The 14,009-nt window shown below is 41.8% G+C and overlaps 1 protein-coding gene across 1 annotated transcript; it reads right to left on the bottom strand.

Annotated features, from left to right (window-relative positions):
- Positions 1 to 5,737: 5,737 nt before the first annotated feature.
- On the bottom strand, positions 5,738 to 8,376 carry LOC119334288 (eukaryotic initiation factor 4A-I-like). The gene is made up of 8 exons (XM_037606881.1): positions 8,160 to 8,376; positions 7,461 to 7,545; positions 7,337 to 7,385; positions 7,058 to 7,198; positions 6,473 to 6,706; positions 6,248 to 6,287; positions 6,080 to 6,177; positions 5,738 to 5,990 (listed from the first exon to the last, which is right to left on the bottom strand). Exons 2-8 carry the CDS (start codon positions 7,502 to 7,504, stop codon positions 5,973 to 5,975), a joined length of 624 nt encoding a protein of 207 aa, XP_037462778.1. The 5' UTR covers positions 7,505 to 7,545; positions 8,160 to 8,376; the 3' UTR covers positions 5,738 to 5,972.
- Positions 8,377 to 14,009: the final 5,633 nt, after the last annotated feature.

The raw sequence follows: 14,009 nt of genomic DNA on the forward strand, positions 1-14,009 counted from the left end.
GGCGGATGCAGAGCCGAAGGATGAGGAGGATACAACCAAGAGGCAGATATGGTGCCTCCAGTTGCGGGATTCGTCATGACTAAGGCGCTAGCTGAGTTAGAGGTGGCCCAAGCAGTGGAGGCTGCAGAGGAGCATGCCATCCTCGACTCCATCCAGTCGGATGCGGAGGTGGAGGAAGACTGCCACGTCCTCCATTAGCGGGGCGCGGAGCTCACTGAGATAGAGTCTAACGAGGAGCCCGAGGTGAGGCCGGCGTCCATCCGCCCAAAGGCAGGGCCATCCGGCACTGCCAGCGCAGAGGTCATTGACATCTCCGACGATGAGTAGTGTAGCCTAGCTTATAGGTTATCTATGTAGTATGTAGATTTTATTTTTCATGCTTTGCATAGATATGAGGTATCAAATATAAGGTAGTTAGATGAGCGAAGGAAAAATGAGGGATACCCGGTCACTGCCCGCGGACACACCCGGACACATCCACATGCATTTGAGGAGCTGAATTATATTTATCAGGTTATAGATGCTCTAAGCTATCTAATCCTTTAACTTGTGTACAGGTTTCAACTTGTGCTCAATAGAAACTATATTCTATCCAATTGCGAACTAACCTGTGGTTGGATAGTTAGGAGGACAATGGTATCCCCAGCCCACCAGGGTTCATGTCCTGGTGCTCACATTTTTCTGAATTTATTCAGAATTTTTGGCAATGCGCGTTCAATGGGAGAAGACATTCCCGTCGACTACAAGGCGCCTATGGTGATTTCGTAAATCTCAAGATAATATGGTGACTCGGTCTCTCGGAGGTGCTCATATTGATAGGGTGTGCATGTGTGCATTCATAGGGGTGAGTGTATACGCATATATATGAACACATGCGTCTCTACTATGTTATTCTATCCCATCCTATAGAAAAGAATTAGAATATTGTTAGTGATACCAAATAGGTAGGTGGCATGCTTTCTTTTTAATCAAGATCTATTGATTCATAGATAGCATACCTTTCATATGCTCCTATTCTTTCCTTCAGGTCAGTAAATGAAACACCGAATTAATAATTTCTCCTGTCACAAACAACCTTTACGCTCCTGATATTGTAGAAAACATGAAAGAGCAGCTGCAGAGGGTAGCAAGAATATTGTAGAACACCGCACACATCAAATCCTTCAGCGATGAATACCAACGTTAACAGGATAATGTCTAACTATTTTTTGTAAGCTTTATTAATATTCGATTGGCTCTACCCAAAAACTACAATTTTACAGGTGAAAAAAGATTGAGATGGTAGAGGTAGATAAACAGAGGCAATGACGTTTGTTATCATGACACAAAAGTCTATATGATACAAGTGAGTTATCTGACAATTTTTCACTTCATATCTATCTGCACATTGTATTTGCTACCACACAATTTGGCTCGACGAATCACAGATTCAAGAAACTAATGCAATTCATCAATTCATTGTATATCATATACAGAACAATTAAAAATAATCATACTTGTGCATACATTTCGAGTTCGACACAGGGAAAATTTTAGACAAAATACTTAGATGTAAATTCATTTAATCCAATTTGCAAACTGCAACACCGCATGTCAAATGAGCAGACACGGTACCATAAAAATGCATAAATCGACAAAAAAATCTCAGCGAGAACGATTTCACAGCGTACTTGAACATCATAACTATTTGGATAAGTCAGTTACTTAAACTCTAGTTACACTCATATATAACCTCCACGATCCGAGAGACGTCTTTGTCCAAGTTGGAGAGTTGTCAATCGTGGGTTATGTGCACTTGTTCCTGTTATTTGTCTCTTAATACCAATTTTATTCGGTTCTTAATTTATGGAAACTATTTTTTTACTTTCTTTAATATAGAAATACAGTGATAGCTATAAACCAAAAGCCAACTTTTTCTTTATAGTATGAACAAACATGTATTTGGGTCGGTAACTATCCATACAACCATACATCTTATACGAGCGAAATAAATATTTGTTAACCATTTATACTAAACATTTTTAGTTCTTTGTATATGATTGTCATTAAATTTAAAACTAGTTTTTGATTAATACAATATGATTATCATATAATGTTAACATTTTAATTGTATTTTAATGACATAATGCATATTCACATTGTTCAGTCTCAAAGTATAACTGAAACATCTCTCAACAGAAATATATATCTATGACGCGAGACCTATATTTTGTTATAGAAAGTTTGTTAATTTTCAAGTTTAGTTAGGCCATTATTTTAAAGAGAATTACCTCTCAATCTAAATTGAGTATAAACAAAAATACCTCCATCTGAAAATAACTTGCCACTTAAATATATTATAATTTGCTTATATGCTTTTTTTTGTCTCTTTTACTATCTATAAATATGAATGCCTGATTATTTGAAATATCTACATTGTATGAGATTCCAACAAGTGGGTTGGCTTCATATCCCCTCTTCTCAGAAGTTACCAGTGGCATTGATATAACTGTAAGCATATAAAACCAGGCCATGTGGACCATCTTCGGATAATCATGTGGCTCATGATGCAGGGGCAACTCACTATGATCTCTCCTGTGCCATATGAGCATATTCTATATGCATTATAAAACTATGACAACTCAGTACTTCTAGCTCTTCACAAATGAAGCTAAGCGGTATTTGAGGAAGTAGAAAAAATAACGTTTCACTTCCCGGAACTAGACTAGCTCGAGAGGGAGGGATGAGGATGATCACATTATAGGTTTGGGGCTATGAAAGTTTGAGCAGATTTATTTGAAACAAAATGAATAATAACCATTATATATAAAGTGCTAGTGATTAAGAGAGCGGACTAGCAGAAACTACGACTCACCATTTTCGGCAGTTAATAGGTCTCTGTACTCATACTACAGTTTATGCCCATGCTATGTATCCAGATTTGGATGTTTTAAGGCTTGATGTGACTAGCTTGGTCTTAGCAACGAACTCGCAATCTTTCTTGCGGAACTTCCAAACATCAACTTTGCAACAATTTATGTGGTGGTTTTGCTTTGTATAGCATCTCATTAGAGATTAGACCATGTCATCTCGACAATACATGCATTCTGAGATTAGTTACGATTTGAGGTTCAACTTGGCAAATTAAAACTATTTGATCATATCATAAGTAGTACTAAAACTACTTGGAATTCATAGGGGAGCATGGTGTTGGATATGGATATGTGGCTTGTGGGGACGACACTAGAGGTTGCAGGGCGACATGGGAGGAGAACAAGACTGGGGGACATTTGTAGTATGGGCAAAAACAGAGCAAAATATAAATAGTGTTGGATATGAAAACCAAATATAGAACGGACATTGAGGAGAAGAGAATTTATCAGAAACCATAAAATACCCTTAAACTATGCACAGGAGAACCCAAGCCTGCTTAGGTTTGGGTTGATAATGGTGCCATTTCTTCCTGGCTTCCTTCTCTTCCGTTGTCGAATTCTCAAAACACTCATCCTGTAATGAGTGCACATACGCACACCATACCCCTATGAGCATATCTAAAAGGTTGAGCCGATGGGTATTGCGTTGACGAAGTCACCACAGGCATCTCCCACTGAGAAAATATTCTGCCTTTGTGAGAAGCAAAGTGCCAAACCTGGAGTTTGATCCCTGGTGCGCTAGGGGTACAATTGCCCCCCCCCACCCTAACCATCCAATCACAGGTTGGTTCTCGTATGTAGATAATTTCTGGTGTGTGTTCTTTGTGTATGTGATGTCACCAAGCTTCCAGGAGTTTGAGGATGGCTTGCTTAGTTCTGATTGTTTAGTGGTTCCTAGTTGAGGGTTAACTTGCCGAGAGGAGGCCATGGAGACAGAAAACGATGACGGCGGGCATTGGCAACCTCGGCCACCTAACTCCAGGGGGGCAAAGACAATAGAAAATCACGCCTACGCACCGTCGCCATAGAGATATCAGTGCTGGCCAAACAACACAATCAGGTGTGGTTCACAGTTTCCCACAACCACCATTTGACATATAACTTGATTGTTTCTACACTTGTTGAGACAATAGATGGTATCAGCTTCTTCAACAGATAATGTCTTTGGTACGGAAACGACAAATCAAATCTTGTTTCTTATGGTAAGTAATAAATATCAAACTGTGTTGTATTACGATGTTTATCCAAAGCCAAAGTCAGCATTCATTTCTTTTGTCTTGGGAAATGTTGAGAAAGAGCATACCTTAGTTCCAAAGATGAATCTTGAGATTATTTTTCAAAAAAAAAAGATGGCGTGGCAAAATATTTACTCGAGGACCATGAAAAGGCAACTTGACAAACACGTTTTCCATGATGCATCCTTGATTGCATTCACATCATAACCCTGAATGTTATCTCTCGCATAATAGAATCCTGCACGATTGCTCTTCATACAAAAGTCGGTTGCATGACATGCTGGGACCTGTGAAATTGCTTTGTTCAGACAAAGTTTCGCCTGAGTTAATCAGTGATAAATTTATGACTAATGTCAATCTGTTGAAAAGATTTGTCCATCCAATTTCTCTTAACTGATTAGATCTTCTTGCTGTTAACTGTAGTCACAGACACTATAATTGAAGTATACTTTTACATGGTGATAATTTGTTCGTCCTGAGGTTACCCTGTGTTTCATTTCATCAGGCTAAGCTAACTTATCACATTGCAGTCTTGTAGACGGGATAAACCAATGCATATGGTTCTTGGGCACTTTGCGTTTTCCCTTTGCATCCATGTTTTTTCAGAGCATATAAACTTTTAATGTCCATTTCGACCTGATAGTACAACACTTGGTTTTGAGCTATGGACTTTGCCAATTTGATAAATGTTTGACCAAGATAGGCGATCCTACGCACAAGTACCATGCCATCCTCTCTACATGTTGCTGCTGATTGTTTCTCTAAACTATGGAAGATGCCTATGAAATCAGAGGATCCTGGAACTGACAAGCAAGCCAAGCATTTCCTGGGACTGACATGCTTGAATGTCTGGCGGAAAGGGTGTTGTTGCAGATAGTATGTGACTTAGTTGATTCGAGGGTCAAGTGTGGACCAAGTGTCGATTTGTATTGAATGGCTCCTTGCGAAAAAAGAAAGATCTAAGTAGCATATCGTTTGTGCAACATCATCAAACAAAACCAAAGAATTCCAGTCTGCCATTCAGTCATCAGTACACTACAGCGGGAAAATCTGAAGTGTCCAACTTTCATTTATCATTTTGTACCAAAGAAAGGGTGGAAGCAGAGTAAACATCATCGATTTTCAGTTATAACATTTCAACCAACAGCACACACCTCCAGAGTATGCAAAATGAAGTATACCGAATGCAGACATAAAAGATGGATGCATGGGCACACTCATTTACTTTTTACAGGAATATATTGAAACATAGAACATGAGATGAATAATGTGTGAAATACATTAATAAATTATGAAGGAAAGGATGAACTGTACCGGTAGACCCCTCCCAACATCTAGTGTTTTCAAGTGTAACAGACAATAGCATGTATGTTTCCAAAGGATAATATAACAAAGCTACAGCTGAGGCGCACCAATTCTAACATAACTGCAGCATTTCATGGCAATACCAATTGGGCTGTCTCTTTGCAGCTGATCCTGACAGAAATATAGATGTTCGTGCGAGTAATTTCCCACTGCTTAGGAATAGGTTTTATTGTCGTACTAGTCTAAAAATCTTCATCCCCTTAATAATTGACAAGAACATAGAAATGTTGAAAGAAACAGAAGTACATACTCAGATAAGGACTTTTAAGTAGAAAAGAAGTCCATTTCACAGCAAATAGAAGTAATAAACATCAATCCCATCATTCTGAAACCTAATTTCAAGACCAATCCACATATGAAGGAAGCAAAGAGTAATCCCACAAGTCAAAGTAGCACCAATAGAAACTGGAGTAGTTAGTCCTGAAGTGTAACAGTAATTTTCTGAAGCGACTTGAGGATGTCATAATATCTCAGAAACCTGCATTGCAAATATTTTCAGTTTAGACCACAAGAGCTCACTGTATTACTAGCAAAACAGATTTTAAGTGTTAAGAAGTGTTTATTTACATGTATTGGCATCTCTGCAATGACGAATCCACTGGTTTCTTCTAGAGACCTTAGAAGAGCTACCTCACCACCAACCACCATATTAATCACGATTCCATCTGCACAATCATAATACATCAACTAAATAAGCACTTCCAACAGGCGGATCAATTGAATTTTCTTAGTTACCTGCTGCCAAGCATGCTGATACACGTCTTAAATAAGCTTCCTGAAAAATTGAGATGCAAACATCAAGTAAAACAAAATGGCCAACAAATAAGAACCAATGGTGCACGATGAAACAGCATGAATGCATGATAGCACTGAAAGGTAAAATTTACCGTAAACAGCTAAGGGTATGTGAGCCACAGAAGTCCTGAAGGTAAAATATCATGAAAAATTAGGACTGCTCACCTTCTTTGTAGGCAATTCATAGTTTATGAGCACACGAGACATAAGGGGAGCCTCTCCCATCGCCGCCGAAGGCAAGCAAGCATCTGTTACAACTGTGATATTTAGCTTCAAGACCACACTTTCAGGCTTGGGACTTTCATCAATAGAAGTATCTTCAATCTGATTTCGCTGTATTGCTGCCCGACGGGATTTCTCAAGAACAGATGCACGCTCAGCTTCACCTTGATCGCTGTACTGTGTACCCAAATCCACAGATTGATATTATTAATTAGCAAAAGTACTCATAGCAAGGATCATGAACAATCAAGAGAACCTGAAACAGTGTTCATATTACTATAGCAGGGTAACAGAAAAGCAAGAAAGCCTGGGACCATTGGATACAGAAAAATATCTGCAATCGCACAATCATAATTCTTAGATGAAGGTGTCATTATTATCAATGTTTTTCTCTTGAAGAATTAAGCAATTAACGGTGCAAATTGTGTATATCATACACTTAGCTATCCCAAAATTGTCAATAATGCAACCACAAAGTATATCACAGAACTGAACATGGAAATTGGCACCCAACCAATTTGAGCATACCAGCGGTGATAAGGACACAAAGGGGAGGTTGGCAACAGCAGCACAGACAGCATCTAGCTCATCCCGGGATGAAACACATATGGCAATGGGCACCGAGCCGTGGCGATCAGAGACAACACCTAGGAGCTCCAGTAGTGTCCTCTGCACACCAAAATCAACCACAGGTTCACAAGATAAAAATCTGATTCAATGCGCATGATCTGTGGCTGCTTAACTGGACACAGTTATTAGCTGAGAGGAACCCAAAAATGCACGGTAACAGGGATGTTGGACACGCACCATCTTGAACTGGAGGCGGTCAACGGCAAGGTAGAAATGGCGCCCGGAGCTGGGGATGTTAAGAGGGTTCATAAGTAGGATGGAATGCACATGTGGCAGGAAGATCAGGGCCAGGGATTATCACCTGGGGTGGGATAGGGTCATCGCCGGGGAGCTAGGAGACGTCATCACGGCTGGAGAGGAAATCGAAGCAGCTGTGGTGGAATATTCTGCAGCAAGAACAGCAGCGCAACCGTCTATCAGAGAACAGAATCAGAAAGTAAGGGGCTGCAGCTTTAATTTTTGTTGCTAAGCTTAAATCTCGCAATGATCTTCTGGAAATAACTTGATAGAGGTCCATAGATGAGAGTGATATGTATTAACCGCATGGTACAGATAAGCTGAATGGAAGTGCATAGGTGAGAATGATATCGGAGAAAGCGCACAAAGCAGAAAGAGCATATATAGCAGCAACATGAGCACACCCACGCTCATGGTGCATAATTAAGCTGAATGCTAGTCTTATTTATGGGGTTCTCTGTTTCTGAAAGCCTGTGCCATCATCCACCCAAGCATATGATAAATACTTGCTTTGATGCATATATGGTGACCAAACCAAACCAAACCAAACCAAACAGGCGCAGAGCCGCGCCATGGCAATGCAGATGCAGAGCACACAAAAACTAATCAAGCAGCCTAGAAATTTAGCAAGCAAAGCTTGAGGTGTTGAGCTAGTACAGATTGATTGATACAATGAGCTCCATCGTGTACCAGTGGTACATTTTCAGGTACAGGCATATCCTCTGATTTTTATCTTATCTTCTGGAAGAGAATGATTGATTACCAGAGGATGACGAGGTCGAAGAGGGTGGCCTGCTGATGAGGTCCTCGGCGGAGCGCGCGGGCGTGGGCGGTGGCGGAGGAGGTCTTGGCGTCGGCGCCGGCGATGGTCACCGGTTGAGGCTGAAGCTTCAAGCCGTCGTGGTGGTCAAACCCGAGGACGGCCGGCTGGGTCCGGTGGTGGGGCGACGAGGAAATAGGGTCGGGGGCGGGGGCGGAGGTGAAGGGGGTGGGATTGGCGGCGGCGGCGACGGTCACTGACGGGTGACGGCGGCAGGGAAGAGGGTCACAGCCTGGGCCTGGGTCTGGTTGGTCTGGTTGGTGTGGTGCTAGTACGAGTCGACAGGGTAGGGCCTGTTGGGCTTGTCTCTGGGTAAGAAAGAAGAAGTAGCAGGCCCAAACATGAACGGCACAAGAAAATCTCTTTCGACCCCTCAAAAAAATAATCTCTTTCAAAAACGAATTATATTTTTGAACAATGGCAAATATTTTTCATGTTTTATTGATCACTAGCAAAAGAGCCCGTGCGTTGCAACGGGAAAGAAAACATAACACACGCTCTTAACCCAACAACCATCACTCAAGACCACAATAGGTCCATCTTCTTTATTTTTGTGAGGCATCATATTTGTGTTGCCGCTTATCCTGCTTCTCACCCTCGCCGGGTATGGCCTCAGTGTTCACACAAAACAAAAAAAAACGTGTTTGAATATGGTTAATCCTAAGGCGTCTCTCTCTCCCTCTCTCTCTCGCTATCTCTCACTCCCGCGATGAGAAATCTATTGTTTTCCCCTGTGACATTTTTAAGAGGTATGCATGTGTAGTTAGCAATGTTTCTTTTCCCTATATGGTTATAGTGGGGTGTTTATTTGCAATCCGGATCGCCGCCGATATGAAAGAAAAATGGATCTTGCGCTATAAACTATAAGTTTGCTTCCAAAACAATATTTTAAAAATATTTAAAGGTAAAATTAACAACATATTTAGATTCCACACATTTTTCTAATGAAATTTCATATATAATATGTTAAAATCGAAGTTACGGTTTAAAAGATACGGATAATTTAGAAAATAATTTGTTGACTTAAATATATTCCAAAATAATATTTAAAATACTTAACAGGTAAAAATAATATCATATTCATATTCTACATATTTTTCTAATCAAATTTCATATATAACATGTTCAAATCGAAGTTGTGGTTTAAAAGATATGGATGATTTAAAAAATCATTTGTTTGACTTAGATATGATCCGCGGATAAATTACCTAAAACATCAGGGGGGTTTTCAAAAAATGTAAAATAACGGTTCGAGTGTGACTTAAATCCAGACCGCGGGTTGATTTCATCAAAATACAGGGACTTTTCTGAAAATTGCCATGACGGACGCCCGAAACCCAATTTGCTTTATTATTAGGTAAAGATTAAGGAGAATATTTATATACAAGTTTTGACAAATAAATAATTCTATAGTTTATAAGATGTCAACGAGTGGTGTATCTTTATCCTCCCCTCCTCCCGCAGGACCTTTTCCATGTTTCAGCAAGTCCCTCCTGATGCTGAACCAACGCCTCCCCTTCTGACGTAAACGTCCTGGCCATCACTTGCCAAAGCCTATCGACCGAGTCTTGCTGATATTCGTCATAGCCGATGTTAAGGTCAAACTTAACATCGTCTACGTGCTCATCGTTCTCGCCAGGACCACCAACACCCCCCCCCCTACAAAATAAGACATATAATCATGTATGTCAGTCTATTGTTGTAATGTTAGTTACCATAAATAATTTAAAAGACTTACTTGGCTCGCGCTACAATCATAAGATGCGTCGACCTCGCTCTCATCACTGTTATCATCTAAAGTATTCCGCTCATTGTCACCATCGGCATTTATCTGTGCACATTTAAAGTAAAACATGTAAGTGGTAATGCAATTTTTATGTCAATCATTGCCTTACATTTTTTTAAACGTACCTAGCTCGCACTTTCATTTCTTCATCTATATCATATCCTCATTGTCATCATTTGCATGTACATGTACAAATTAAGAAAGACATGTGAGTGTCAATGCACTGGTTTGTATTCGATATTTTTTGGTCAACATTCACGACACTTACATTTACCACTATACGATTCATCCTGACTCATATAGCTGTCTCCGGGAGGTTCTTTTGCATTCAATGAAGACGATCCATTCTTGCTACCAAAATCATCACGGGCATATTCGGTTTCTTGCTCCATCAATACACCTTCAAACAAGGTGTCAGATCAATGCCAACATCCCACAACATCATCGCGGATGTAGTCAATTCATCAACAGTGGCATGGCTATGTGTCACGCATAAGTAAATGTGTAACAAATTTCAATGTAAAAAAATGTGCACGAATAATCATTAAGATGTACACCGAATTACTTAGGTAAGGAGGGAATTTTTTCATACAAATTGCAATGAAAAAAAGGAAAAAAACCTACTGTCCGCCGTCGGCAGGTCCTCGCCTGGGATCGACGCCGATGCGCTGGTGCCTCCCACGTCATCGAGGGCGCGTGGGAGGAGGGAATGTTGATGCCGGAGCGCTTGACGTTTCACTGGGGACACGATGCGTCGGTGACTGCGGACGCCGCCATGCTGGTGTCGGTGATGAAGGCGAGCAGGGCGTTGACACGTTGGTGAGGGTCGATGACGTGACGGCTGTGGACCACGTGTTTTGGCGGCGACCATGGCGCGACTTGATTTCCTCGGCCGCCGGAGTCACGGCGGCGATTGATGAGGCTAGGGTTTCCCCGGCAGCGGTGGGGTGTCGGCTCTATTTTCTTTTTCCAACCAACTACCGACACCATGATCGGTGTATGTGGGCGGGCATACGGGGGCGGGCCATACGCGGGCAGGCGACCGTACGAAGGACGGCGGGTATACTATACGAAAACGTGTAAAGACAATACTACCATTTATACGTTACCGAAGTCCTTCTCTCTTTGGACACGTACAAGTGTTACAACTTGTTGTGCAGAGTTCTGGGTCAATCAAATTTTTGTTTCTGAAGAATTGTGCAGGCTTGGAATGGATATGTGCTGAAGCTACAAGCAACTAAGCATCATACTACACTTAAGTCTAACAAATACACCTTGTCATCCCCTCCGCAAACCAGACGAACAAGAGAGAGAGTAAAGGCACGCAATCATAACCCCGGTTGCTCCATTCCGAGACACATAGGGGCACCCAATGGTGAGAGAAGAAAAGAGAAAGAAGGCTATAGGGGAGAGGGGCCTGGGAGAAATAATAGAAAGAGAGGGAAATCTTTTTTTTTGCGGGTGAAAAAGAAAGGGAAATCTTGCTAGTGAGATTTCTAGAAGGGAGGAAAGAAGTAGAAGGATAGAGAGGGGGTGGAGGGGAAGAAGGGAGAGGGGAGGAAGAAGAGAATGAAAGTGAGAAGGGAAGAGGAAGAGAAATGTGGAGAGTGGCGTTTTGGGACATGGGAGCGCACTCCCCTAAAAGTTGCATCGCCTTACTATGAGTAGCCAGTCTTCGCTATTGTTTTTTTGAGGAATTCCACACTTCATTAATTAGAAACTATGTTCATAGGGATACAAAGGGGTCATGAGAGGATAGAAGCCACAAATGGTGACCCTGCGGAAGTGAGACAGAAAATTTAACAAGATTGTGTGCCTATAGATTCGAAGCACATCCTTCAAACACAAAATCACAACTAGCAAAATACCCTCTTCTATTATTTATCTCCTTGACGACTGTGATATTGGGGCCTCCTATCCCTTTTTTGATGTCATCCCCAATCAACCTGCAGTCACATGCAATCACCAAGTGATCCAAAGATAGATCAGCCGCAAGTGCCAAGGCCTCACGACAAGCAATGGATTCTAAAATTGTAGGATTTATAACCCCAGGTAGAACAATTGCTGAGGGCCCGAGGTACTGACCATGTTCATTCCTGCACACTGCTGCCGCAGCTCCGACACGCCCATCATGGGATAGACCCCCATCTACATGGATTTTAACATGTCCGCTTGGAGGTGCTTTCCAAGAGTTTCGCCTCATTATCTCATGTGCGTGTCCAACCGGAGTGGGAGTGCTAACAATCATATTCACGCCATCCAACTCGGAAATGAAGCTTTCTATGAAGCGGTGAGTCGACATTGGGCTTTGAAATATTGACTCGTGTATTGCTTTTCTACGCGCTATCCATATTGCCCAAAGAGTGACAGCCATCTTCACAAACTCCATATGTGATAATGCATCCACCATGTTAAAGCGCCAGTGTTTTGCATTGGGTTCTTGAGACTCAACAATTTGATCAGTTAATTCCTCGTCACCTAAGGCCCACACACACCTCGACACCGTGCAATCAATTAATCAACGAGTGCCTCCATGAATCAGCGGCTCCACATAGTTGGCAAGAATCTGTGTCACACATGTTTCTATGGTGGCGCACGTCCTCTAATGGCAAAGAATGTCTTGCCAGCCTCTAAATAAAAGTTCTAATTTTGCCTGGAACTTTGGTGTTCCACAAAGATGACCAGCACTTCTCTTCTGTCGCGCTATTGGACGAAGCTCCTCTTTGATCGAGCAAGTTATCTCTCATATTTCTCAAATTCACCAACATTCGGTATGCCGACCTGACAGAAAATGCACCTTTATTTTCAAATTCCCATGCCCAGAAGTCAATCACTGATGTCATGCAAAGAGGTATATTATTTATAACTTGAATATCAGACGGAAGAAAAAACGGGTGCAACTTATCATCTCTCCAAGCTGCTTGAGTGTGGTCAATCAATTCGCTGACCAAAACAGGGGGGTCGCTAGCCAGGCAAAGTAGTGGCCTCATCGACGAGTCTCTTGGTATCCAATTGTCTGCCCAAATACGGGTGTTTGAACCATCCCCAATGCGCCTTATAATGCCTTGCGAGAACACGTCTCTACCTTCTAGGATTGACCTCCATACCTGAGATGGGTGTGATCCCAATTCGACCGTCAGAATGTCATTGTTTGGGTAGTAGACAGATTTAAGCAACCACGCGCAAAGTGAATCAGGCACTGTGAGCAGGCGCCACGATTGACGGGCCAATAAGGCTAAATTGAAGAGCTCGATGTCCCTAAATCCCAATCTGCCACACTTCTTCGGTAGAGTCATAACTCTCCAGGAAACCAGTGTGGTTTTTTTTGACCCTCTTTGCTACCCCAGAAGAACTGGCGAATGAGCGTATTCAGCTTTTCACATAAACCTCGTGGCAATTTAAAGCATGACATCGAGAAAACCGGGACGGCCTGTGCTACTGATTTAATAAGAATTTCTTTGCTTGCTACAGAGATAGTTTTCTCAGTCCAACCTTTCACCTTAGACCATAACCTGTCTTTCGGATACTTAAACACACCCATCCTGGAAGAACCAATATCAGAGGGCATACCCGAGTATTTCTCATTAAGAGTTTCAGTATGGATGTTGAGAACCCCCTTTACTTTTTGTCTGACATTGTCTGGTGTTACCTTGCGGAAATAAACTGAGGACTTGTTTGTATTGATCCTTTGCCCAGAAGCTTGGCAATAGGAATCCAACAGGTTTGACACTTCCATCGCCCCTGAACCGTTTGCCTTGAAAAACAACAGGCTATCGTCAGCTAATAACAAATGGTTAACTCGTGGCGCTGAAGGAGCCACTTGAATCCCACTCAAATGCAACGAATTGTCTCTTTTAAGGAGGCCTGAAAGGCCCTCTGCTGCTACTAAGAAAAGGTACGGTGATATTGGGTCTCCCTGCCGAATACCTCTCGAATGTTTGAAATCTTCAAGTATGAGACTGATTTAACCATATTCATGACAATTGAAACCCATCTCTCAGAAAAGC

This window comes from Triticum dicoccoides, chromosome 7A, assembly GCF_002162155.2.
Source record: "Triticum dicoccoides isolate Atlit2015 ecotype Zavitan chromosome 7A, WEW_v2.0, whole genome shotgun sequence".
Lineage (NCBI taxonomy): Eukaryota > Viridiplantae > Streptophyta > Magnoliopsida > Poales > Poaceae > Triticum > Triticum dicoccoides.

Bases quoted from the DNA above. Each gene is read 5' to 3' on its own strand.
- LOC119334288 (XM_037606881.1), bottom strand. From the start codon at position 7,504: ATGACGTCTCCTAGCTCCCCGGCGATGACCCTATCCCACCCCAG. The intron at 6,707-7,057 runs GTATGCTCAAAT...TTGGGTACACAG, and splicing joins TTGTGTCCTTATCACCGCTG to TACAGCGATCAAGGTGAAGC. The intron at 6,288-6,472 runs GTGAGCAGTCCT...TCAATTTTTCAG, and splicing joins ATGAATTGCCTACAAAGAAG to GAAGCTTATTTAAGACGTGT.